This window comes from Vanellus vanellus (genome assembly GCF_965231255.1).
Source record: "Vanellus vanellus genome assembly, chromosome: 20".
Classification (NCBI taxonomy): Eukaryota; Metazoa; Chordata; class Aves; order Charadriiformes; family Charadriidae; genus Vanellus; species Vanellus vanellus.
The window spans coordinates 2,062,951-2,090,587 of NC_138925.1; the positions used below are offsets into that span (position 1 = coordinate 2,062,951).

General features: G+C 45.2%; 1 protein-coding gene across 3 annotated transcripts; it reads left to right on the plus strand.

The window, feature by feature from the left end:
* Positions 1–5,659: 5,659 nt before the first annotated feature.
* HP1BP3 (heterochromatin protein 1 binding protein 3) lies at positions 5,660–27,377 on the plus strand. Of its 3 annotated transcripts, XM_082493681.1 has the most exons (13): positions 5,660–5,730; positions 14,136–14,335; positions 14,768–14,870; positions 16,344–16,494; positions 16,843–17,002; positions 18,084–18,227; positions 18,775–18,855; positions 20,488–20,642; positions 21,416–21,506; positions 22,194–22,353; positions 24,903–25,014; positions 25,993–26,130; positions 26,986–27,377. In XM_082493681.1, exons 2-13 carry the CDS (start codon positions 14,240–14,242, stop codon positions 27,269–27,271), a joined length of 1,677 nt encoding a protein of 558 aa, XP_082349807.1. In that variant the 5' UTR covers positions 5,660–5,730; positions 14,136–14,239; the 3' UTR covers positions 27,272–27,377. The 3 variants fall into 3 exon arrangements, with proteins under 3 accessions (XP_082349807.1, XP_082349809.1, XP_082349808.1); XM_082493682.1 differs by lacking the exon at positions 14,136–14,335 and having other exon boundaries at positions 5,686–5,730; XM_082493683.1 differs by lacking the exons at positions 24,903–25,014; positions 25,993–26,130; positions 26,986–27,377 and having other exon boundaries at positions 22,102–22,206.
* Positions 27,378–27,637: the final 260 nt, after the last annotated feature.

The following is a 27,637-nucleotide window of genomic DNA, read 5'->3' on the forward strand; positions in this document are numbered from 1 at the left end:
TTAGGAAATCTTTGTATTACTGGGCAAGCGGAGAGAACAGGAAAGCCTGGCTTTTGCACACTTGGTTTTCCTGTTCCAGCCCCCTGCAAGGTTTAACAGCAGATGTTATCACGAAGCAGAGTTGTACTGAGCTCGCGGGGTGCATTAATGAACATGGAGCGGAGCACTGTTAGAAGTGTTTTATCACAGCATTGCAGAGAACAGCTGGAAGGGAGCTTCTCAGTGGATGCAGCTGGTGCCTTCGGGTCTCATCCATGAAGGAAAATCAGTCATTTCAGTGTGGCAGAATAAGCTATTCTGAAATAACCCCTGGTGCAAATGCTCTGTGCCAATGAAGATGGCCTAAAGTGAATAATCTCAGTCCCGGCCACCTCCCGTTTGTGCATGAGTGTGCTGGGAAACCGCGTACTTCACCAAAAGCATCTGGCCTGAGAAAGGAGCAGGCGCTCAGCCTCTTCAGCGCTCTACAGGGTTGCGGCACCACCGCTGCGTGGATTTATGGTGATGGGCTCAACGTGCAGCTCCATTCTCCTGCTGCACAGCCCCGCTTTGGGTGTTTTCATACAACATGATCATCAAACATGAGGAATTTCACACCTTCTCTACAAAACAGGGAAGTCGCATGTTTTACCCATCCTTCAAGGAAACACATGTGACTCTTCTGGCCTCCTCCAGCATCACAAGGTGGATATTTTGAGCAGGAGCCTGGGCTGTGGCTGACACATCTCAAAGAAAAAACAGTTGACAAGATTTCCCACGGAGAGACGAGCGAGCCAGCACTTGAGCTGACCTTACGCTTCAAGCGAGAGCCATCACCAAAAAATGCTTTAAATTCCTGCTCAACCCGAAGGTTTTCTGCCTTCCCAGCAAGGCTTGCTGGCACGGCACTGCTCTCTTACCGCTGCAGGACCGGCACGGAGGCCGGAGTCCAGGCTGCTGAACGCGCTGGGGGTGCTGCTGATCGCAGGGATGTACAGTGCACAGATGGCACCCCAAAATGAGCTTTTGCAGCCACAAAAGCACCCCAGCCGAGAGGTGTTACTGACAGTAAGTTATTACCTGCCCGGGCAAGGGTAACAGCCGCTGTGTGCTCCGTGTTATAGCCTGCTGTTAACCAATTTTAATCGGAAACGGTCTTTGGCTCAAAGAGCGAAGGAATTTAGCAAATTCCTGTTGCCAGATGTTAACTGTGGGGACACGCAGCTTTGGGAGAGGTGCGGTGTCCCAGTGTGAAACACTGAGCTGGTGGACTTCAACTTCTCCTTGCCTAGGAGAGCTGTCGTTTCCACTTGCCTGCTTGTCTCCCAGTGACCATAGCATCTGCCTCGTTAGCAATAAGGATCTATTTCAAATTAGACTGTCTCTAGAAAAGCAGCAGCCTGTGGAGGCTGTTTAGTCCACAGCATTTTCCTGCTCCAAATTCCTGTCAGCTCCAGTGGCATTTCTATCATATATTTGCTGTGGAATGGAGCAAACTTTGTTATATTTAAGCATATTTTTATTCATTTGCTAGGAACTAATGTAAAAATGGGTACGCTGATGAACAGAACACCCCTTGGAAAAGGAGAAATAGTTTGAAAAGATAAACCCAACTGGGTTAGCCTTAAGGGTAGGTGTTAGGGGCAGCAACAGAGATCAGCTGGGAGGCGGTGTAGGGTGACACTGGGAAAAGTACGGAGAAAAAATTATAGGAATCTGATAAAGAATAAAGAGATCAAAGGTGATGTCTGGAAGGCCACAAAGTGGCAGGGAATGTGCATTTTTGAATGGAAAGCAGAAAAGGAGTGACTTTTGCACAGAATCTCAGGAAATGCAGGGCTGAGGGCAAGACTGCTGCTGAAAAAAAGGCAAGTATGAGTTAGAGGAGAATCGTAAATTGTTTTGGTGATCATTAGACATGTGGCTTTGGTAAAGTGAACCAGCAACAAAGCAGAAAGTTGTGGTTAAAGGACATCACCTCATGTCTTCTAAAAGTCCATATTTCTACTGGAGATGTAAAAGGGAAAAAAATCCAAAAGTAAAAAGCATCTGAAACGTAAAGACAAGAATTGTGTGTGGGACTGTGGAAAGGGTGACACTGCTTTGTAACAGGTAAGTCCTTCATCACTTATGTGTGCTGCAGGAGAAAGGCCCTTGAAAGTTTGTGTGTGGCTCTACAAGTGGAGAGACCCACATTAATTAAACGTTTTGATTCTGTGGTGGTTAAAGGATAGTTACACTCGTCACCGTTCCCTGTGCAAATCCACCAGGTCAAGCTGCAAACAGCAGTGACTGTCCCTCACAGCCACACACGCCAGCAGCCGAACGCAAACTTCAAGGCAGCAGAGCAAGGGTCCTGCTCGAGTGATGCCATCAAACCAAAATAACCCCCCTCGGATACACGTTCAGGGATAAACAGATCAAAAGGTAAGAAGCTTCTCAGGGAATATTTGATTTGTTTTTCAAAGCACAAGAAGCTGAAGAAGCAGCAGCAGAATGCGAAGCTTTAGGGATGAAAGAGTGAGGTGATGAGAAGGAGCTCCCCAGCTTGCTGGCGATTAGACATGGGATGAAGTGGAAAAGGATCAAATTCCCCCTGATCCAGGCGGACTGTGGGCCAAAAGTGTATGAAAGGTTTTATAAAGACAAATGCAAAAGTTGAGGTAAAACTGGAAAAGAAAAAAACTTGCCAAAAATTTGGGGTGATGACACCAGAGGCAAGCCTTAATTACAGTCAGAGCTGAAGTTTGGAGCTGCAGGCCAATATCAAAACAGAATTTGGTGACAAAGATGCTGTGCTCACTCAGCCAGCGGGATCGAGAATGTATCGGCGGAAGCTGATTTCAACATATAAGGTGCACAAAGGTAATAAAAAAAGGTAATAATACTCTTGTGGTTTGTACTATATGTGGCAGGTAGTTGTTAAGCAACACAGGAGCAGTGCTTGTTAAATTAAACAAAGCGTTCACTTTAAGTAAAAAAAGTGGCAAAATGGGGAAAATATGAGTTGGTGCAGGGTAAGAAAGTTAACAGAGTGGCCCCTGGAATGGAATTTCTGTGACCGGATGTATTTAAAACAGAAGCACAACAGGTTTCATGTTTCTAACAAGCACAAGAACACGTGGCGTTGCTCTGGATATGGGGTGGAAAGGGTAAATCTCTTGACATGCAAATTTTACAGCTACTTCCTGGGAAGAGTAGCAATACATCTGTCTGGTTTAAACTGCAAGCTGCCTTGTACAGTCAAACCCCAAAGCTGTAGGCAAATTTGTAGAAGCTCTAGGGCTGCAGAAAGATGTAATTAAATTGAATTATTTCAGGGGGGGAAAACATCCACAAACCAGTTGGAATTCTGCTAGGGCATGGCACCTGGGAGGGCAGGAAAGGTATTGACAATGCTTGTAGTATTTATTACAAGTATTTTATGATGATAGTGCTCTGCACAATCACAGTTCGACTCTGACAGTAGTCCTCTGATGAAGTAAGAATCCCTGAATTTCCCTGTCCTGCACTGTTCCCATCCTCCCTCAAAGCTGGCAGGTCACAGGTTCCTGTCAGCATCACCCACTGCTTGCAGCACTGAGGGGAACAAGGAGGGGGACGCGGATGACATGAGCCCACCCAACAAACGGGGCAGAGGGGAGAGGAGACTGAGCTGTGGGTTTTGATCCCGCTGCAGGATGCAGCTGCCTTTCCCCAGGAGTGGGGTTTTCACAAGAGCCCACCCGGGTCAGGCAGGCAGTGTGGCTGTTAAGGAATGCGCAGGGCCCGCAGCTCCCCTCTGGGGTGGATTTCAAGATAAAAAAGCAGGGAAGGAGAAAAGAAAAGCTTTTCTCCTCCTCTGCTTGTATCTCAGTGTAGCTCTGCGGCTCAGCCAACACAGGTGTTGGGGTTTTGCACAACTGCTTGCAGTGAGCAAGGGGGAGGGCAGCTGGGGTGACTTCATCTTTTCCTTCTTGGTGTCTTAAAAGCAGGCAGTAAAAGAGCACATTCCCTCTCACTCCCCTCTCCTCCACCTTCCAAGCCCTCCCCTCCTGCCAGAGAGGCACCGCAAGGGGAGAAAGGCCAAAGAACACATTTCTCTGCAGCTGCACAGTCGTGGTTTCTCACTCACAAGCAAGACAGGAATGTTCAGCAAAGTGAAGCCATCTGGCTAAGGTGCTTCTAGGGCTGTTCAGCAGCGCAGGAGACAAAGGACTGTAGGAAAGCAAAGCATGGCAGAGATAATCTGAAGTGGAGATGATGACACTGAGCAAGGCCAGGCTTTGGTCACAACAGCTAGGCTTTGGGAGGAGATGCTCTCAGGTGTAGCACGCTGTTCCAGCAGCCACCCTAAGGGGGGAAAAAAGATGGAAAAAGTTTAGACAAGAAACAGTCAAGGCACTGTTGCAGAAACAAGACACCTCCACCCTGCTTTGAATGGTTTAAGTGCTTCTAAAAAGTGCTTACAGAAGGGCTTCCCACCCACAGGAGGGATAAAAGGTACCACGGTGCTCAAATGACTGTGTTAGTGCCTGTGCCATCTTCAAATTGTAAAAACAAATGGACAGAAAGAGTAGGACTATGTTAGTAAAAAGATGAGAATCTGCCCTGGCAAGAGACTACCAATAAAAAGTTCTGTGGCATTTGGGAGTAATACGGATGGAGCGGGGTGCAGGGGTTTGGAGAGAGCTTGTAGAAAGCATACTTGCAGCAGAAAAGAAAATAAGAACAAGTAGGGAAGGGAACTGAGGAGTTGTACCTTACACTCAAGTGAAGAGAAAGTAGGGGGATTTGGGGGAAGGAAAAAAAAAAAACCAAACTACCCCAGGCCTAGCCAAAAAAATAAACAAACAAACTTGGAGCAAGAGCACAGCAAGAAAGAGTTTATTACCACTCAGCATACTCTGCACAGACCTGAAATAACCACGATGGTGAAAATACCAGTGTGGGTCACACCCCTGCTCTGCCTTGCAGTGATAATCCTCACCTGGGGCAGCCGCGGCACAGGTAAAGCAGCTGCCTGAAACAGAGAAAACCTAAGGAGCAGCAGGAACGGGATCCTTCCTGCAAGTGAGAACTTGTTAGCGTGTTTTGACAGAAAATTTCCAGCTTGCAGGCCAGATCTCGGCGACGGAACTACTGTAATTGAAGCAGGTAGTAAATTACACTGCTAATGAGAGCGGCGGGAGGGTACATAGGCTGAGGCAAAGCGAAGGCCTGGAGGAATCGCGAACGGCGGCAGGAGGACGAAGCAAGGCGCCGCGGTACGCGCGGTTCCGACGGGGCTGAGGGGGGGACGACGGACGGACGGACGGCCCCTCTCGCCCCCTCAGCGCCCTCAGGGGGCGGAGGCGGGAAACACCTCAGCCGGGCGCGCGCGCGCAGAGCCGCTGGCGGCCGCCGAGGAGGAGCGCGCGCTCCCCGGCCCCGCCCGTTGTGTTTTGCCGCCGGGCAGGACGGGACAGCGCCGCGCATGCGCGCACTCCCTCCTTTTTCCCCCCTCCCCTACCCACCCGCGCGACGTGGAGGCGGAGGGGAGGGGGGGAGGGAGGGAGAGGAGGGGGCCGGCGTTCGAAAAATGCCCGCGGCCTCCCATTGGCCGGCGGCGCTGCCGCGGCCCGCCCCCCCCCGCCGCGCGCCGCCGCCACACCCCCCCCCGCGGCCCCGCCCCCGCCCCTTTGCCCCGGCTCCCCCCGCTCCCCCCCCGCCGGTTCCCCCGCCGCCGCCGCCGCCATTAGAGGGGCCGCTTTGTGTCCGCCGGGCCTGCTGGTGAGTGACACACCCCCCCACCCCCTCCCGGTGCCGCGGCGGGGGGAAGGCGGGGGACCGGGCCCGGTAGGCCGCGGGATGAGGCGCGGGGGCGGTGGCCTGGTGGAGAGGGGTGCGGGAACTCCCCTCAGCGCCGCGCCCCCCTCCCTGACAGGCCTCGGGAGGGGCTGTGGTGAGGAGTCGCGATACGCTGCGCCGACAGCGGGTGCTGTCGCGATGGGCAGCGCGGCCTGCTTCCTCCCCCCGTTCCTCCTCCCCTCACAGCCGGGGAGGCCCGCGGGTCCAGGCCCCGCGCAGGCCCGAGGAAGGCGGCCCGGGCCCTCCGGGGGCCCTGCGGTCGCCACGGCCGGACCTGGCGGGCTGCGGGGCCCCCGGCCCCTCCTCGTCTCTCACAAAGGAGGTGGGGGCGTCCAAACCGCTTCTCCCGTCCCCGCTGACACCCGGTAAACACCGGCGGGGGTGGCGGGGCAGGGGAAGGTCAAAGGTGGAAGGGGCTGATAGGGGTGCGACACAATAAATAATCACTATTTATAAACTTCGGACGCGCCTTGGCTCCCGCTGTAGCCTTCCCGCCTTTTGGTTGCTCGGTTGTAGGGTTGGTTGTTTTTTTTTTCCTCTCCACAAACTCACTTCATCAGAAGCTGGAGAAGTGCCGCCACTCGAGGAAAACCTCTGTCCCAGGCTTCAGCATGGCTCCGCTTCCAAAAAGAAGTTCTGAATCCCTCTCGGTGCTGCAGGCCGAAGTGTGAGATTTCTAGGCAGTTCTGAGTTCCTCCCCGAGACCCTGGTGTGGTCACAGCCTGGTTAAAGAATGTTAATGACCCTCCTCCCCATATTGCACGTGCTTCTCTATAGAGAAGACTATTAAGCTCCAGTCTGGCATGGGACTGTTCCAGAGGGGCTTCCATCCTGGGTTCGTTATCCTTATTACTACTCTGGACTGTGGTTTTGGGTTAAAACCTTTCAAAGGCTTAAGGACAGAAGGAGCAGCATACCAAAACCTGAGCAGATGTAAACTGGTGTAGCTCTTGCCAGGCCACAGGGGCTCCACCAGCTTATGGTGCCCGAGGACAGCTCCAGACCGGGGACGCTGTTTGAAACGAATCCTTCCCGCCTGTGTTCTAACTATTTTCACAGTCACCGGTGTCTGCAAATCATGGAGGACTGCTCAGCCTGTGCTGGAGGAGAAGAAAAGTTAGATAATGTGGGGTTGTGGGTGTGTTCGCTCCTTTTAAAGTGTGGCAGAGACTGACAGTTTGCTCATATCGGTAGCATTTCACAGGTTACTCTTTTCAGGAGTCTTACTTGGCAGCTGAATTATTTCTGGGTTAACAAGTGTGTCACTTCTCAGTTCTTATCAGGCCTTTTGAGTAATAGTTGCACTCTGATTTCCAAGTGTGTGACTGTTTGTTTGTTTGTTTTTACCATAAATAGTATTTTTAGTATCTTCAAGAAATAGTTGGCCAACCGTCTTTGGCAAGCAGCTATCTTATTGAGGCGGGAAAGGTTCAGAAGTACTCATGTTTATAAACAACGTCACACTATTAAGCTCCTCCATGTGGGGACAGTGTGTGTAGGGGGAATGAGAGGAGCGGAAGGTATCGCTGGTGAGCGTCTCTTCTGTTCAGTTAAAGAATGGAGATGTTTTGATGGTCTAGGCAGGAGGGCACTTACCTTCCTCAGGAGGGACTTAAAGAGATTGGTGGATAGAGTGGGAAATCCATAGAAATGAGGAATGGGTAGGGGAAAAAAAAAAACATATCATTTCCATTGGGGGGGAAGAACTTGATATATATGCCTTGAAAACATCTACCAGCTTTTGCACCCTTTCTCCACTTTACCTGTATGTAATTAATTAGCTCTCCAATGCATCGTGCACTTTCCTCAGGTAGCAGCTGCTTGAGCTCTTTTTGTCTTCAGAATATCTTTTTCTCTTGGTGTTTTCCCTTTCAACAGAAACTGATGTGTGAATCTTTTGTCGGTGTTTTGTTCTAAGTGACCCAGGTTGTTGGGAGGATTTTAACTTCCACGAGGGAGAATAAAAGAAGTTTTACATTGATGGACTCTAATATGAGGTGTGAGCAGATTTTGTATAGAAAGCAAGGAAATAATAGCTTTTATTATGTATAGTTTTGTACTATAGAATAAGCAGTAACAGCTGAATAAGTAATAGTTTGGGAGGAAGGTTTACGTAGTGGTTCTAAATTCAATCTGTCTAAGAAAGGAGGATGTTGCCTATAAAAGGTTCGTACCCCGGTATGTAAGGTTAGCAGCCTAAATTTTCAGTGAAGTGTCAGTGGTTTGTCAAAATTCATAATGTTGGGTCCCGGGACTGAGATATTTCATCCGAGGCAATGAAACTTTCACCAGTGGATTTTCATGTTGGAATAGTTTTAAGTTTGTGACCTAAACCTGTTCTAAACTTAAAGCTGAAGCCTGCGCACTCTAATACAGGCTGTTTCATTCCTCAGCTGCTTGTGTCAGTGGCAGCGCGTGGACAATCTGTATCATGGACCATATTAGACAAAAATTGTTTAAAAATTGTTGTCCCACCGAGGTTTTCACTGTCACAATCCTGAGCATCACTGTGGAGAGGGATTATTTTTAGACAGCTATGCAAGCAGAAATTCTGCTTTGTATTAATCCCTTAGCTGAAGTTTTTAGTGAGCTTCTAGGTATAATGGTGGCATAATTTAAGTTGCAGACTGGCTTTGGCTGTGCGTGTGGGGATGTGAAGGAAAAACTCCTGGGTATAGGAAAAGAAGATAATCCAGGCCACGGAAATGATCTGCTGTTACTGTCTTCTGTATAGGTCAAAGATTGATCGTGAAAGAATCTGAAATCTATAGTGCTTCTTATATTGAGCTGGCATTCTTGGAGGTGCAGAACAGTGGAGGTGAGGCATGGGTCGTTACTTGTATTTTGAGAAACATCTGTTGAGATTGAGCTGACTTTGAGTTCCAGTATTACACCTAAGAGAGACAAGGCGCGGAGCTTAGTCCCGGGTGGGGAGGCAGAGCATCGATCTCACTGTAGTAATGTGCCTTTTTTTTTTCTTTTTTTTTTTTTTTCCAGTGAAAGCAGCATCTGTGAGTGCAGAAGGGCCATGTTTAATCTTTGTTTTTCTCTGTGAAAGTCAACAGGATAGGCAAGGTGTAAGTCAGGTTACATTGATGGTGTTTGGAGTCACAGGTCCAAATTCAGTGCTACCCTGGAAGTGAAAATGTATCTTTAGAGTTAGAACAACTCTCCTTTGGATCTCCATGTGTAGGAATGCTTGTGTTTGGAAACTAGAAGCATGAAAGATTTTCACTGTGCTCCCCTGAACCCTAGCGTACATGGGATTTGGTGTTCTCCTCCTTAAAGCTGTATAGGGAAGGAGTGGATGGAAATAGAAACTGTAACACTAGTCAAGCCAAAGAATTTCTTGCCTGACAAGTGGTGAGCTATTGGATCTTTGTATTGGACCGCTATTCTTCTTTAATTGAAACAAGATGGTTTATAATGCTTGTAGCAGCGTGGGGCTCAGATAGCGTGTAACAGATCTCTGGGAGACTCAGCCACAGTTGCAAATACAGTCCTTGTAGCCTAATTCGGAGGCACGCAACTGAAAAGTCCGCTTAGCTAGAACACCTCCCAGGAAATCAATGCTGTGTGGTGGCCATAAGGATCAGGACAAAGTTAGCACAAAACTTGTTGAATGGCAGCGAAAGTGATGGGAATGCGAGTTGTGAAGTAATGCTCAGCCAGATGGGAAACGGGAGTGGATTTCCGAGCAGGCTGCCAAATAAGGATTAGAAGTGGGGACTAACTCGTATTCTGGATTCAGTAAGATATTTTATTCCTCTGCATGTTTTTAGGTGGTTTTAAATGACTTAATACTACTGGTCTGACTTAATCGAGACAACAGGCATCTCGGTGAACTGCAAAAACAAAAGGGAGATTGGTAAACACTAGAACATCTTTGAAGCAGGCTGCACAAGGCAATCAGCTGAGAACTTTTAACAGGTACATTTTGCAAAACACAGATTTGTATCAAGGGGGTTGCTGGATGATACATTCTGTGACAATGTAGATATTGAGGGTTTTGGTAAGATATCTTCTACCTGAGCTGGATTTTCAGGGAAGAGCTTTGAGCATTCCAGAGGGCCAGAAGTCCTGGAAAAGTTGGCCAACTTGCAATTTAGAGGGTAATATTTTGGCATGTTTTATTTGGATTTGCAAAAATATTAACGTTTCCTGTGCTTTTTTTCTGCAGCTTCTAAGACATTTAAATGCTTTTCTGCTCAGGACAGCACTACATAGTAGTAGATAATTGCCTAATAATCAATAGCCTGGTTTTGAAATCCAGTTACTTTGCTTTTTAAGCCTTTCTGATAATAAACAGTCGTTCTTGCTTGCGTTGCTTGTAAGGTTGGGTGACTTCAAATCTGCAAGAACATAAAAACTTTTTTCTAGCCCTTTTTGACCTGATTTCTAGACCCACGTCGTGTACAGTATACCAAGTCGTGTCTAAGAGCACATCAGTCACCAGAGTACGTGTCATGTAACAGTAAGAGGACACCCTTAAGGGCCCAGGATTGGATATGCTTTCTCATTTTTCCATTGCATATTTGTTTTCAGTCTGCTCAGCCTGTACATCCTACCCCGAGTCCTTGTGACTTGGTATTTCCGCCAGTGTGAAGGTTGGCTTGCCATGTTTAAGACCTGATTTTATCCTGAACTATTTTCTCTTGAGTGAGATGGAAGTCTGAGATAAGCTGGAAAATCTACGGCCAGCAGAAATTCAAGGACTCAGCCAACCTATGCCTCAAAAAAAATATTTTTATTATTTTTTTTTTTAACACGTTCTTGTGTCTGTTACATTGGTGAGGGGACTCCACTCTTATGAAATATTATCCAGAATGTGTGTGTCTCTCCTGAAGCCTCCCTTTATGTTTTTTTTCCTAACAATGTGCTGATAGCTCCAGAGGAAATTGGTATATTTTTTCTCAGAAAGCTACCTGTACCTTTAGCTGGATCTTGCATTGGCTTCCGTCAGCTGGGAGACTGGATGCTATCAACTATTCCTGCTCATCTAGAAATCCCGAAAGTTGGGGTTTTTTGTTGCTTATCAGCTCCTTGCTGGATTACCAGCTTTGAAATGACTAGTTCATGACAGCTGGGGAACCTTCAAACCTGCAGTTCAAATGACCCATAGGAAAATGAGTGTGAGTAGCTATGTGAGGAGTTCCTTTCTGTACTTTCAAGCAGCTGTTTAAAAAGGTTGGTATCCTGATGTTTGTTTCATTGCTGATGTGATTATTTTTTTTCTGACAGTCTGTCAGATTTAAGTGTACATGAAAGTTACAGAACAACCACGTGGAAAACCTGCATTCTCAACTGATGGCCTCTTCCCACTTTCTAAGCACAATATTTGTTTATTTGACATATGTGTAAATGCAAAATACAGCTATTACTTTCCAGTTGTTTATTATTAAGAGTGGTGCTTCCAATTGTAGTTGTGGTACACATTTAAAGATGTCATAGTATCCCATACATGAAATAGAGTGTCCAGGTAACAGTTGGGTTGGGTGACTTGATTTTTCTTTTAAATAAATCTTCCATTTATGTGGAGGGGGGAATGAGAGTTTTTCTGCATTGCTGTTGCAAAACCTTCTAGTCTTTTGCTTTATCTTTTTGAGAAACTAAATTCAGGCCTGTTTGTAGTTGACATTTCATACCCAGTCCACAAAACTACTTTTGATCCCTCTTTGGAAAAAAAAAAATCGGCCAAGCGAGAGCAGTCCTTGAGTTGTGGTGCTTTCACAAGGTGGTGCTTGTGACTTTGCCCCTTGAATATCGGTGCTTTGAAGTCAATGGGAGATTATCCTCCTGCCCCTTTGATTCCCTTGGCTTTTTGAGCAGGAGATGGGAATGAGAGGGAATCAACAAGCTCCTGTTTGGGTCACTCTGAATTTTGTGCTGGATGATGGCTTCTATTTGCATGTATTGTAGGCACTGGAGTTAGGAATTGTGCTGTGTTAAGTTTCACTCTTGAGAGCAAAGACTCGAGTAGTTTATACTGTGATCTAAACAAAAGGTTTTTTTAGAACTTGGGTAATTTTAAATCAAAGTTGGGAGTACTGTGTTTTCATGCGTGTGACATGCAGGTCACACAGTTTAAAAATAAATAAAACCCAGGACCAGCTCAGCCACAGTGCATGCTTGTATGTATTAGTAATCCCAGGGAAAATGTCTTTTGTAGCCCCCAACCAATTTCCCTGAGGATGGATCTGTAATTGGTTATTTTAGGACTCACTTCAAAATGCTGGCTTTTTTTTTTAAAGGGCTTCAGGCTATTCTTGCTAGAAAAAACATTTGATACTAAAAATCTGATGAAAAGTTTTAATTTTTCCTCTCACTTTCCACATTCAAGGGAGGAAGGTCCCATAAAATAAGCAAAAAAAAAAAAAAAAAGTGCTGGGTGTCCTGGTTTGAGGGCTATAGTTCATATGTTCTAATTGGCAATTAGTATTTTTTTTCCCATTCTGAAATGTCATAAGAAAGCTTCATTCATCTCATTTATTTTGGTTTTGGCATGTAGTGTGTTTTGATTTTTCTGTTTTGTCCCAGAAGAAAACATCCAGCTCTGTTACACTGGTTTGCTTTTACTGGTGCTGAGACGGGACTGGTTCACTGTCGTTTTTCAGAATGACTGTTCAGTGTCAAAAGAGAAGTCGCAGATGTTGCAAAAGCGGATTGACTGCCTTTAGCTGTCAGAAGCGCTGGGTTTTGAAGATGGCCAGCTGGATGACTGTCTTTGGGAGCATTTCCCGTGGAAATGCTGCCTAGTGATGGGTCTGGTCCTCCTTCTGCCATCAGACTGAAATGAAAGTCTCTTGGTCAGTTGTGCCGTAGGTGTGTGCACCTGATGGGACACTGCACCCACCTGCAGAAGCAGTGGATTTAGTTTATTGATTTATGAGTTTATTATTTGGGAAGGAGATCTTGTAGGTACAATGATGTAGCAACTTGCATCACTAGTCCTTGTGAACTATCGTATCTTAATGCATGTTCCTCTTGGCTCTTCTTTCACTGCCGCTGGTTTTGGAATGGCAACTACCTATGCAGCCTGGAGGTTTAACAAAAATCCATGCAGATGAGCTGGGTTTTGGTTTGTCTGGGAAAATTACTGAAGTAGAGTGATTCCCTCTGATCAGTTAGGAGGCCCCACTGCTGATTTATGAGAGGACTGTATTTTTGGACAAGAGTACGGAGTAATGGAGGTGGTATTGATGTGGTATGGAGAATCCACCCCTGCAACGGAAGATGCAGTGCAAAGTGCTGAAACTGGTGAAAGTCATTTTGAAAACAGTGCCAGGAGTGATGTTAGGTCTCCATTCAAGAGGAAGACACTCAGGCTGGGGGAACACCTATTAGAAATGAAAATTTATGGTAACTGTCTGAATTCTTGTCTGAGCAAAAGAAAACATCCAGAAAAGGTAGAAATCAGGAGCGTTTGGCTATTTTTCTGTAAGGAAAGGAAGAAGGCAGTCTGGAGCTTAATCTTTGGATGGAAGAGGGGAGACCGAGTCCAGCCCTGATTTGCTAGATGTGAGACTTTGCTTTTGAGGTTTTGTAAGGGGGTGCTGAAAAGAGAAAGTGAATGAGCAAGTTAACCCTGTACTTTGCGATGGAAATAGCGGCGCACCTATCCTTAGGAGAGGCTGATGCAGGCGGATGGGCAGCGGGTAAGAAAGACTGTAGAAGTGTACTTGTAGTAAAGGGTGAGACTTTGTGAGGGTTAAACTAAGCTTAACCCATTCGGTACCCATGACGGTGCATGTGTTTGGAGGAGATTTTTGTCAAGCTTTAATTTTTTTGTAGAAGGTATGGAGACTGCTGTGTTGATGGTCATTTTCTTGTTCAAGGACTCCTTCTTTTCTATAAATTGCATGGGGTTTAGTTTGGGAGGGGCATGGTTTGGGTCCCCAGTGTGTGTATTTTCTGCCTAACAGATTTAATGGTTTAATTCCTTAAGCTGATAAAAGCTGGATCAATGTGTCAGCTCCTGCTTTTACCCAAAGTCACCACAACGCCTGACTTCAGGCACAGCGCAATGTCTGCTTTTCGTTAATGCTTTCTGTTAATTTAAAGAGCTTCTTTATTCTTTCAGATATGTTTTAATGGAGCAGGCTGCAGGTCTGGCTTACACCTTTACCATTTCTGCTACATCCATAGCACTCAAGTTTGCATACGTGTTTTAGCATCTTTGTTGAATGCAAGTGTTGATTGTCAGTTTTGTTAGTCATAAGCTGTAAGTCATTTATCCTTTTTTTCTTTTTTATCTTTAGTTTGTAGATACACAGACATAGATGTTTTTGTTTTGTTAATTTTCACACCACATCTTTTCTGTACTTTAGGTTGACTCCTCCCTGCACTGTGAAAACCATTAGGAAAAAGTCCTTGGGGTTAAAACCTGGGGCTCCACAGTGTTACCTGCACTTGGGGCTAGAAATTAATTTAAATGGCGACTGATCTGTCTGAAGCTGAACCCGTGCATCATAAGGCGCTTCCACTCTTAACGGGAGCTCAGCTGATCCACACGGACAAGTTAAGTGAGGTAGGGGCTGGCCCGTTCTCCAAGCTTGCCCTTGGATCAGTCCTTGACTTCCAGGCCTGCTGAAGGTTACTCGGTACTCTTTCTCCCCTGCTTGTAGAAATCTCGATTGGGAGTCTAATAAACCCCCCAGGCACTCTCCCTCCCCTTCCCTGCTTTGCCTGGGATGTTGTATTAGTCAAAATCCTCAAACGGTCATCTCATTTGATTTGGGATTGAAAAGAAATTATTTCTTTGGTAACTGTAAAATGTGAAGCTATCCTCTCCTAGTATGCTTCAAAGAAACTGGTTTGAGGGTTACTGTTTTAAAATTCTGAAAAATCCAAATTTAACCAGAATATTTCTACATATGCTGCTTTGATTTACTTTAATCCCATTTCAAAAACTTTCTGATTCTTCCTTGAATCTGTACTGATTTTTTTATACTTTTTCTAGAAAGCTGAAGACGACACAATGCCGATTCGTCGCTCGGTGAATAATTCTTCCCGGGAAACTCCTCCCAAAAGCAAACCTGCTGAAGGTGAAGAGGTCAAAGCAGGTACGGTAATAGTTCTGTCTATAATGGATTGTTAATGTATATCCAAACGTAGGCGTGTGTTCTGAAAATCCTGAAAAAAAAACACCTTACTGCCACGATTAAAATATTACTAATGCTTAACTTCTTTTCGCAGGCTTTTCCTGGGTTTTTGGGAAGCTGTATTTTGCAGCCACTCTTTTCAGTCTGAAGCCATTTGTTTTGTCCTTCATATCTTCTGGCAAAGCCCTGATGCTCCAGGCATGAAAATACAGCTAAACATACTCCCTTTTTATCTTGTGCATTCTTTAGAGTAAAGGTAGAATTTGTGAAGTTTCAGCAGTGTCAGGAAGATGGGTTGAGATTGAAAGGTACCGTTGATGAGTGCAAAACCAAAGTATTTAATTTTTTTTTCTTTCTTTCCCTGAGCAAAAGGATTTTGCCACAATGTGTCATAAAATCTAGTCTGATATTGATGTGTCTGGTCTTAGCAGCTTCACCTCAGTTTCTCAGAATGTGTTATTTCAGTATGGTATTCTGGGTAGTTTCACTGACTTTGTCCTCTTTGGTGTCACAAATAAATAAATTGCACAACGAAACTAACTATTAATACACTGCATATTTTAAATGCATGATGCCTCCGTGGGAAAGCTATGCACAGGAATGTAGCAGGAGTGCTTAAGCTCCTTCTTAGAGGCAGAGAACCTGTCTACTGCATGGATCAGTCATGGTAGACAGCTCTTTATCCAAAAAGTGGGCAGTGACAGTTTATATGCATCTTATCTAGCAGGCAGCCCAGTCTCTAAGGCCTGTTCTCAGCTAAATATACTGGAGTTAATTTGCTTGGTAAGTTGATTTCGGACTGGATTTGATCCTGCTGATAGACAAGTGCTTCTGCAAATGCATGTGCAATATACAGCTTTGCCAAGTCTTGAAAAATGTGATTGAAGTTTAAAATCCTTCCAGTGCCACAGCGTGTGGTGCAGAAACAGAGGTGTTTGAAGACAAGTTGGTTGTAAACAAAGCTGCTACCTATCCAAATTTCTTGTAGAGATGTATGCTTTTGCACCTTTCCGAATTAAAAACGCATAAACCTCAACCTAGGGGAAAATTGTAGTGTTTCATGGTACTGATTTCCTCCTCCTTTCCCCGGCCTCTCCCCCCACCTTCCCCAGGGCCTCTCTGGTGAGGGATGAGTGCAACAGTAATTTCTGGAGTTAACAGGAGACTGGGGGAATTAGTTCATTATGGAAATGCTACTTGATGTTGTTGGAGGTTACTCTGGCATTTGATGGCTGATTGCACCTTACTGAAGCTCTTTCACTAGTTTGGTTTGCTTCTTAAGTTACATTCAAATGATCTGTTTAAATTAGAGAAAAGAAATTGTCTGGTGGGAAAAAATTTTTCAGGTGTGTTCTTCCCACCCCCCCACCCCACCTTCCTGAAGCATAAAGGCTCATTTTAGGCTGTAACTTGATGCATTTTCGCATCTTTTAGATGCAGAAGTCACTTCTGAGGAGTCTGCCTCTGTTGGAGAAGAACAAGAGAATGAAACCCTGCCTGCTGCATCCAGTGAACCAGAACAGCCAAAGGAACCTGAGAATGAAGGGAAGGGGGAAACAAAATCCTCAGAAGAAACCAAAAAGGAGTAAGGCTTGCTTATTGCTAAATTCAGGAATTTGGGTAGGATTCTGAAGAAAGCCAGGTTCTACAGATAGAAAAGACGGTGGGAGAGATGGGGAAAATGGGACCGATCCCTTAAAAAGGTGCTTGTATTTCTCAGGAAGAAGCTACCAATCAAGTGTAGCTGCTGTTCTAGAATGTGTGTGAGGCTGATTATCAAGATAGGATCTCTTTTTTTTCTAACAGAAACATCAAAACGTTCTTTAAATTATTTTCAGTGTCAGATGTTTGGGGCCTTTTTTTATTGTTGTTCTGCTTGTTGGCATGTTTCACAATGTCTTTTGTCTTACTGTTGTTTTTTATTTTTCCTAAGCGAGAAGGATCAGTCTAAGGAAAAGGAGAAGAAGGTGAAAAAGACCATTCCTGCGTGGGCTACTCTTTCTGCTAGCCAGCTAGCTAGAGCACAGAAGCAGACTCAGATGGCTGCCACCTCACGTCCCAAAATGGATGCTATTTTAACTGAGGCCATCAGGGTAAGCAGGAGACAAATGTTTCTTTTGTTCATCTGTTGCAAAGCAGAATAATTTGTGCACCTAATATCCACAATTTCAGCTTGCTGATGGTACAGACGATAGTACTGTCTGATAGCAGGAAACTTACTGTGTAAGACCTGTACGCTTCTGCCTGGAAGCCCAAGGAGCTGATAAGTGACCGTGATGATGGTGAGGGGCCCTGTAGCTTATTTCTTTGTTTAGAATTTCTTTCCCTCCCTAATTGCGTTATTAGAAACAGCGATGATGCCATAATGTGGTTGATTGCTGTCGTCATTTAATTTGGTGTCCCTTCTAGCCATATTTAACTTGATTTACCTTGGTTAATCCACCTATTTCTTACGTGCTTTTTTCAGCGTTAACTTATTCTAATTCAGGACAGACGGAGATACTGTAAACTAACATTCCGAAGTGGTGTTGGTCTTGGTTTACTGTATCCCTCCTGGATGTAAGAAGAGACCTGTGCTGTTGTAGTTGCACTGCAACGCTGCTGTTCTCCCCTCGAGGCTTGGTTCACACACGTTGCCTTCGCAGGAGGCCTGGACTCCACCGGCCTTAGTTGCAAGATGGCCTTTACAGCTGCTATATCTTCGAATTATGATCTTCAACTTAGGTTTTTTACTAGTTTACTAATGTCAGTCCTCCATCTTGTTAAAAAAAAAAAAAAAAGGCAACTTGTTCTGACTTAACGATTGCTCTATCTGACATTAGTAAGATGACTTACCATTTGTGCAGTGTTGGTTTGCCAAAAGGTGACTGTGTTTTGTAGTAGCACGCAGTGTTTAAGCCATTACGTGTAAGTAGCTCAGAATAGGGGAGTAGTTGATAGGCGCTTGCTGTGCTGTTTTTGTGTTGTCTGCCTTTCAGCTACCCTGAAGGGGAAAGTTAAGTATTTTGTTAGTCATATTTTATATTCTTGAGTCATTGTGGGGAAAAGGCCAGCCCTGGCATGCTGTGCCGATGTTCTGGCCTGTATGCGTCAGTTCAATCTCTGTTCTTTCAGTCCCACAGCAAGATAATTTCGGTGCAGGTGGTTTCTACTAACTTTTTGCTTCTCTTTCAGGCATGCTTTCAAAAGAGTGGTGCATCGGTCGTTGCAATACGTAAATACATCATCCACAAATACCCTTCCCTGGAGCTTGAGAGGAGAGGCTATCTTCTAAAGCAAGCATTGAAAAGGGAGCTGGAGAGAGGACTCATTAGACAGGTAAGAGTTGCTTTGTGGAGCAGCAGTGGAGGTGGTATTACTGAATTACATAGGAGTTTCTTAAACTCTGTTAGCATGTCTCTGGGGTGATCATGTTCTCCCTCGTGGAGGTTAATCAACCTCTGGCTCTGCTTTGTTAGACACTGACAGAATTTCAGCATTGTTGTGTCAATCAGTTACTTTGCTCGGTTGTCTTTTGTGCAATTTATGACCGTTTCTTGGTGTTGTGTCATATAGCATTGCAGCAGCTGTCTTCAAACTGAGTCCAGCAACGTCACTTCTGCAGCAGCATGTTTCTTTTAACACTGTAATTTATGCCTCTTAGGGTCTGCTGGTCAGGACAGCAGAGTATGTTATTAAAGTCCGGCAGTAGTTTCTGATCTTACTGAAGTTTCAGTGGGTTCAAATCAGGCCTCTGCCATAACAGCCCATTGCAAGAGTGACTGTGCATTCAAAATCTGCCTAATGGTGTCAGTTAGTCTCTTTCAGGTTGTTATTGTTCCGAGTTAGCTTGTTAAGGACTGAAATGGACTTTCTTTCAAACTAGGTGAAAGGAAAGGGAGCTTCTGGGAGCTTTGTGGTGGTGTCTAGTGCAGGAAAAACTGTTCCAAAAGCCAGAGACAGAAAGGTAAGATGGATCATTTTAAACAATACTATGAAAGATCTTGCACTGAAACACATGTATCTTGCAAAATGCAGCCTAACCTCAACCCAAACAGTATTCTCCTCCTTGCTGTACTTTTCCTCCCCAAGTACAGTAATTAAAACACTCGTTACACTAAAATCAGAATGCTAGTAAGATAAATTAAAACCAAGTAGAATAATCAAAATTTTAGGTTTAAAATGTTTACATGAAACCTCTCGGCTTTGGTTCAGAGGCGGAAAACTGAACAACCATGAAACTCCTCTTCTCTCTTTACTTGGTGGAGAGAGATGCCTCTCGGGTATTGTAAGAAAGCTTTATGCTACTGCTGTTTCTCTTACATCTGTTGCATGGATAAATGGAAGACTTCAGTCCTCAGGACTGTCAGATGAACATTTTTCCATCAGCTGTGAGGGCAGAGGGAGGAAGAAGAAAATGTCCTAAGGCTTCTGGAAGCAAGCTGCTAATGTTGGGTGTATGTTGTTCTGAGGTAGTAAAATGTAAAGTCTTTTTTTTTGAGCCTAGTCCTCACAATTAGTCTTAGTTCCAGCACCGCTGTTCGCCACTCCCTGCTGCGCTGGGCGTATGAAACACATTTCTAACACTACAGTTACAAAATACTTAGCTGGAATTGCCGGTCCCCTTGTGGCATAGATGGTGAACCCAGAGAGCATTGTAACGCCGTGGTGCTTATTGCTTGGCTACTGGGGAGACCAACAGTCCTAAAACTGAAGGAAAGAGCGACACGCTAGGTATTAGGGCACTGAAGGAAACTAATGCAGTGTAACTTCTTTTTAAATAGAGCTCACTGGCTCTATGAGAAGTTTGAGCAAGGCACCTGATAACTGCGGACACATCGCTTTTCTTGTCTGCAGCGTATCGGTGCCTTTGTTCCTAGGTACTTTCTCTGTGTTGCAGCAAAACGAATAGCTTGTTTTTGTTTTCGGTGAATTCAGCTAGCAGTCATGCAGCTGTCTGGGTGAGCAACACCCTCACCCGTTTGACCATTTGCAAAGCTGTTGTTCAGCATCAAAATCATTAAACTTCAGCAGATTTCCCCGCTGTCTCTTTCATATGAAGAACAGGCCTTTTTTCCTAATTGTCCTCTCCTCAGAGTAACAAAGGGATGGAGAAAAATTCAGAAGGGAGCTTTGGCTTCAATCAAGGTTTCATTCTGTCATCTAAAAAAAAAAAAAACCAGGGCTGTTTAGCTCTTCAGTTTTGGGAAGATTTGACCTGTGTAAACAGGTTTTTCCTTTGGTTTTTATGTTTCATGTCAGCGTGAATCATTTTCACTTCTCTCATTGGAGGGTAGCAGAGGCAAAAATGTATATAGAAAGAGGAAGGAAACCATTAAAAATACAGATGTGGTTAAATACTCAGCAATTTATATTTGTAAAACTTTCCTAAGGCTCCTGTGAAAATTCCAACCAAATTTGCTCGATTTTACTTAAACTGCTAAACTTTTAAAATTGTTAATTTAAAGAGCTGCCTTAAAGAATTAGTTTTCCAGATCTGTGGCCAGTGTCAGGAGCATTTCTCCCCACCTGTGCATTGCTGGTTCAGAAAACCCAGAGGTTTAGGCCCCACTGATGCATAAAAGTATGTGTATTTCAGAAAAGCACTTCTGCTCCGACTGCAGAGCAACAAGTCAAGCTGGAAGATATCCTGCCCCTGGCTTTCACCCGCCTTTGTGAGCCGAAGGAAGCTTCTTACAGCCTGATCAAGAAATATGTGTCTCAGTATTACCCCAAACTCAAAGTAGATATAAGGTAGGTGCAGGAGTACACTTTTTCAAGCAGAGCTGCGGAGGAGCAGTGAAACACAGCCCTCCTCTGTCTTTGACGCACTTCACGGTGATTCGGTTCAGTATTTCAGCAGGCAGCAGACAGGTGGTGCTCTGCGTTGTAGAGCCTGCAGGAAAGCTTGAGGAAAAGCTGTGCCTTTTTCTGCGTCCCTCCACACCCAATCTTTATTCCTGACGCCGACATCGGCGTAGCTCTACGCACCTCCGCTCTTAACCAAACCAGATCCCTTTAGCTGCGTGGATGTGAAGGTCTGTCCTTGGGATGTTGTCCCACTTGGTTCTGGGTGCTTTAACTGGCACACACTTAGAGTAATCTTTAAGTTTGCCCATACGGAGCGGGTCAAGGCTTGGGGAGGAAAGCAAATCTAGGAAAACCCTGTGCGTCACCTCTTGCAGGGGCTTGTACTCAATCCCTTGTTTGTCTGCGAGCTGACTGACTCATTGCCCACCGAGTCCAAATGTGCTTTTCAAAATGAGTAAATCCTTCCAAGAGAAGCCTGTCTGTGTCTGGGTACGCAGTGACACCGAGAAAGCATTGCCGTTGAATTTCCGCTAACGTACATTGTTCTTCTCCTGTAATCAGCACTTGCTGACAGATCTCCATTTAAAATGTCTGTATGTAGGCAGATACCACTTGTAAGTACTGCTCTGCTCACACTCTGTATAAAGCGTTGTTTCTCTGTTTGTTTTTTAAGCTGTCAGTGCATGTCAGTAAAGCTTTATCTTCCTGTATTTCAGACCCCAGCTGTTGAAGAATGCCCTGCAGAGAGCTGTAGAGAAGGGCCAGTTAGAGCAGATCACAGGGAAGGGAGCGTCTGGGACATTCCAGGTCAGAACCAGAGTTCATCTTGTTTTGTTGACTGTACTGACCACAAGCCTTGGATATAAGTTAACGTGCCCTCTCCCACCCCCAGTTTTATTGGGTACACCTTTCTTTAGCAGCCTGTCATGCTGAGGAGTTGTCAAACTATGAAGCAGTAGGACTCTTATTCTCTTCTTGGTCTACATTTCTGGAGCAGACCCCCCCTGCCTTCCTTGCTTAGTGTGTTCCACGTGCTGCTTCAGCTCTGACTCACTAGCACAGTAGGGGAGATGGTGGGGTAAGCTTTCCTTTCCATCACTAATTCTAAGTGCAGTAGGTACCCCAGATGCCTGCAACGTCTTTTGCTCGTGTCTATGCCATAGAAGTCTCTTGGGTACATTTGGTCTGTGGGATGGAGGAAGATCTGATTTATTTCCTTCCCTGAGTGCTAGGCCCTTAGATTCCCACATCCTTGCAGTGTATTTGGGGACTAGGACAATGTGTTACCAAGAAAAAACACTCCAGGCCAGTTGACTGAATAGGCCTGTCCTCCCAATTAAAGCTGGGAGAGCAGCGTTCCCTGTGCAGTGTTTTAATATAAAACGTATCTGTGCTAATGCAGGAGCGCCGACCCACCTGGTGCAGAGGAGCTTGTCCTGACCTGGTTTGGGAGAATTTTGTCTTGATGCTTTTCTCTTCCTCCTTGGAAAATAGCTGAAGAAATCAGGGGAGAAGCCCCTGCTGGGTGGGACTCTGATGGAAGACGCCATCCTGTCTGCTATTGCGGCCATGAACGAACCGAAGACCTGCTCTACCACAGCGCTGAAGAAGTATATCCTGGAAAACCACCCAGGGACCAACTCCAACTTCCAGGGTAAAGTACCAATCTGCGTAACGCTTCTCCTTTACGTGCTGAAAGAGAGCCCTGCAGCTGCAGATGTGTCTGTGCAGCACCTTTAAACTATTCCATTGAGCTTGCTGGGGAAATGGCAGCTGCGCAGCTCTTTGTGCAGCAGAGATGCTCAGTGTTTTTAATTCCCATTAGTTCCTTTCAAGCCTGACAAAGGCTAGTTGCTGAGACATAATGCGTGTTTCTCTTGTCTATAGCATGTGCCCAGGAAAGGGGAATAGCATTCAAGTAGTTTATTGTTCTTAAATCACCAAGTTGATTTGATCTGGCTCTATTTCGAAAGGCTACAGCGTGGCATAAATGCAGTTCCTTGTTGCTTTTTATTTAGAGAAGTTGCACAGTCTAACTTAAAAAAATTCACAAGCACCCCTCTTAGTAATTTATTTGAGGTCTTTCTTTGGCTCTGATTTTAAAAGGTTGAGCAAGTGAACGGAGAAGCTAATCCTGTTTTATTTGGAAAGAGATTTGGCATGTCTTCATTCCCAGGAATGACATTAATGTCTGTTTTGACTTTTGCATTAGCAGAAGCAATACTAACAGAGACTTTAAAGCAGATTTTCTAATGGCTTATTTGCATTATTTGGTCTGAGCCCAGATGCAGTTGATTAACTGAGGCTGGAGGTCATTTGAAGCAGGATGAGCTCGCAGCCGTCTCTACTGGAGTCAGACCTAAAAGCAGATCAGTTTGTTACTGTGGTTTTGTGGTGCTGGTGTCATTCCTCAGGACGTGGGGCCGGAGAGGAGATTGCTGATCTCTGGAGCTGAAGCAACAGCATCAGCATGACTGTTTGATACAGGGCTTACCGACAGATAGAGGAGCACAGGTTCCCTCGCAGTGGTGTGGGCTAAAGAAGTTGCCTGAGGCCTTCTGCCAATTAGAGGCTGATATAAAGTCTGGCTTCTTAATCTTGGGGCAGGGAAGAGAGTTTCCAGGCTTACAAAGCTTTTGCATGATTTATTTTCAGGACCGCTGGAAATTGCCCTGGTCCTTAGAGGCCGGTGTGTAGCCAGCTTCCAGTGCTTGTCAGTCTTGCAAGTCGGATAAGGAAATTTCAGCTTGCAATCTGTTGTTTTCTTTCTCCTTCCATTACATAAAAGGAATTGTGATGATCTCTGCTCTGTTTTAAGAGCAAACGGGGGAAGATCTGGTGAGCTGTAAAAGCAGGCGGGTATGCACTTGCAGAGCCAGTGCTCTGCTCTCCTCCCTTTTTTATACCTTATTGTAACTGGACTCGATTGGAGTCAAATCCTTTATGTGCTGCTGTTGGTCTTTGATATCCAGAGTCAAAACAGCCTTATGTTTTATGTGTTGCTCCTGTTTATAAAACGTGCGGGGTTTTTGAAGAGTTCTTGAACTGTGATGATCCTAATGTTGCAACACTAGTAATTTAATGGATACAATCAACTCAATTAGCTGTGCAAGCTCTTCCAGTGCCGTTCAAATTAAAACATTTCAGCAGAGGTAGCCTGCAGGCTGGTGAAGGTATGGCACTGTCCCAAATGATTCTCTTGATGTGAAAGGTCAGTTCTTGATAAAATCCCATTTCTGGAGCGTTGAATAAGTGGTTGAATACCTTTGCATTACTCGTGCAGAACAGATTCAGATGACCGTTCAGCCAGTGTGTTTCTTTGTATCGTTCACTTGAGAAATGGAAAGAGAAAGTCTTTGGAAGGTGCTTGAGGGCAGGCCTTGCATTTCCCTTGGTTTGGAGGGAGCTAAATATGTACACGGTCCCTCTAATTCAAGCTGAAAATGCTTTTGAACTGACTAAACAACTTCAACCTTTGCCAGAGTCAAACATCCCCTGTACTTGCACAGTTTGGGTTACAATTCTTACACAGTGCACAGTGGAACAGAAGACTGGAATAAAAACTGCATTCGTCATATTTCTGCACCAAATATTTTCCCTTTAAAAAAAAAAAAACAAACAAACCCCAAACCAAAATACACCACATATGAAATTTAGAACACAAGGAGGGCAAAAACACGGTAAAAACACTTTTAAAAAACACTTTGAAGAGCAGACTGAAGAAAGCTGAGACTTGGGTTGAATTTGGACAGAGGTAGTTGCATGGCGCTGGTGAATGCGTTTATAAAGGAGGATCCCTCAATGGTGAAATCAGTAACCTGCACTGTTCTTGCTTTCGTCCTTTGGAGCATTTAAAGCCATACTTGCTAAGTGTTCAGGAACAAACACTTCTTTCTGAAAATTAACCGTGAGAGGATTTCCCTTTAAATAAGACATACTAAAACCTGTAAATGCGGTGGTCTAGCTGGGTCCTACCCACGGCAGCTGCTCTTTGCTGAGCGCAGGAAGAAGCATGCGGTGATGTCTTCACCGGTCTCAGGTCTCCAGTGGTGTTTCATTCCTCTGCAGGTGCCCTGGGCAAAGGAGACTTCATCCTGACGCTCCAGCTCTGATTTCGGAGGGCACTGCAGAGAGCAGTAAGGTTGGACAAGCGGACAAAGATAGTAACACAACCTTTCTCTGTTTTTTGGTTTCTTTTCACAGTGCATCTACTAAAGAAAACCCTGCAGAAATGTGAGAAGAATGGCTGGATGGAGCAAATTTCTGGAAAGGGCTTCAGTGGAACCTTTCAGCTTTGCTTCCCTTATTATCCCAGGTAAAGAGCTTGGCTGTAAAACGATGTTCAAGATAAGTGTTGTGTAGGTCAGCCGGATAGCGTTGCTGAAGTTCTTAGGCCAACCTCCTGTTTGTGGAGGAAGCTTGTGGAGGGTTCAATAACTGATGAACCACAACATTGTCACCCATACTCTCTCTAGGTAATGACATTACTTGGGGGTCTGAAAGTGAGTGGACTTAAAGCTGACTTCATTAGCACGGAAAGCTTTTAAGGGCAATAAAAATATTGGGCTCGATATTCTCAGATACTCTGTCGTGATGCTTTTTTTGCAGGATGGGGGCTCTTTAAGTGTTCCTATGCTAAAACAAACTCACATGAGCAGGTAGTGTGTTCTTCTTCATGCAAGGATGCTCATAACGAGTAGGACCCAGCTGTTTGCCTTTCTTAATGCTGATGTGGAGCAGAGGTGGGAGGAGGGAAGATGACCTAGATTAGCAACTGTGAGACTAAAACAGCCTTTCTTCTCCTGCTGTGAGTGTATATTGTGCTGGGCCATGCGGAGCCCAGGGATGGTGGCTTAGTGTCCCACAAAGAGCCAAATGGCAGCATAGTCATTAAAGTCTCTGCTTCCCACCTTATTTTATTGCATATGTACAAAGTCCTCAGTGGCTTCAGCCTGCGTTCAGAGTCACTGAAGTCTGATCTCGTCCCTTCGTTGTCTGCCTTCCGGTGTTTGCACAGAAGGAGCAATGAGGAAGAGAACTGGAGAAAGGACAGCTTAGGTCTGGAGCATTCCTGGTGACTTACTTGTTGCGCTTCTGCCATTGCAGAGGCTAAGTTATGTTTGGTTTAGATAGCAAACACAGAAGTCTCGGGGGTATTTCTAGGTTAGGCTTGAAGCTGGACCCATACAGGCAGATGGGCAGTAGTGTTTGATGAGAGCCGGGGTTACCCAAGGCTTGCCGACCCTCGAGTCGTATCCTGACAAGTCACACTCTGACAAGAACCCTCTTGTAGCCCAGATGTGCTCTACCCAGAGAAGCAGCAGGATGAGGACTCCGAAGAATCTGATGAGGAAGAAGAGGATGAATCTGAGGAGGAAGAAGAATCTGAAGAGGAAGAGTCTGAGGAGGAAGAGCCACCACCAAAGAAGAGGTATGGCATCATGAGAGATAAATGGGCTCCTTTGGATGAAATAGAAGTGATTGTCACAGCTGTAGAGTGCACAGGTTTGTCTCTTGGTGCGGTTATTTATCCACAAGGCTGTTGCTCAGGAGGTTTTGGAAGAAGTTGTTTCTAATTAGGTTTGAACTCTTGTGGCGCTGTCAGGATTGGGACTGCTCCAGGACGTGCGTAAGCTGCAGAAGCAATGCCTTGCACTGGAATTGCTGATCTCCCCTGGTCCACAATTTGAAGCTAACCTCTTTTTTTTCCCTCCAGATGAGAAAAGAGCCCGTATTTATTCTTTGAATGGCATTTAGTCTCCCATGTGCCTTTTGGGCTTTACAAAAGTGTGACGTTTCACATGGGACTTCTTTTATTTACTAAGTGTTTCCTTAGGAAAACTTTTCCCTACAGTATTATTTGCAGTTCTGTAGCCAGGTATGAAACCTACCTTATTTAGAATGTGGATTTAAGATAAGTGTTGTTCCTTAAGTAATAAAATTCCACTTAGAGAGGAGAGAGAGTGCTTAGGTCTCTAATTGTTCTGACAGTTGACTTTGATTCATTGTCATTATTTGTACTTTTATACGCCTAACGAAGGAGCTCGAAACCTCGCTGGCAGAGTGCCGTGGGGAGTGAGGAGTGCTTAGCGTGGCAAGATGCACCAGAGGAGTTCTTGCTCTTTGGGATTTAGCTAATGAAATGTACTGCTGCATAAAGGAACATCCGTGGTAAAGAACAAGGATGCCAAGATCTGCTTCGTTTATGCAAATTGACGACAGCAGCTCTGCTCTGGGTAGCATTTGCGCCTCCACTGAGATCTTGCGCTGTCTCTCTTTCTGACAGGATGCAGAAGAGACCGCCTCCGAAATCACGGAGCAGGGCCCCTCCGATGAAGCGAAGGGAGTCCAAACCCAAGCCAAGAAAAACCCCCGCAGCCCACCGGGGGAAAGCAAAGCCCCCTCCCAAGGTCAAAACCCCCGCGAAGAAAGCCAAACCAGCAGCCCCAGCCATCAAGAAACCCTCTGGTGGCAGCTCTTCCAAGAAACCAGCAGCCAGCGGGAGGAAGGAGGTGAAACCCTCTGCCAAGGGCAAATCCACCATGAGGAAATCCCTCCGGGCAAAAAAGTAAAATTTTTCCACTGTCAGGGAATCCCATGGTCAAATCCACAATCTTGTTTTATAAGTCAACGTGCATTTGTATTTTAGTTCTGATGCTTAAACACTTCTTTAATTTTTATTGTTTGTTTTTTTTTTTTTTTTTCTTGAATGATGGGGGAAAAAGCTGAAAACTAAATCAAACCAACCCGAGCATTTGTTAGATCCCAATGCTGTGCCTCGTATCTGCCCCTCCCCTGGAACAAGTCATCTTTAGTTTCTGCAATAATTTTAGGACTTTTCTAGGACATATATAATCTGTACATTTTACGGTGTTCCTCTTGGGTTTTTGGGGGGGAGGGTTGGCTTTTAAAAATTCTTCAGAGAAGGTCTTTATATC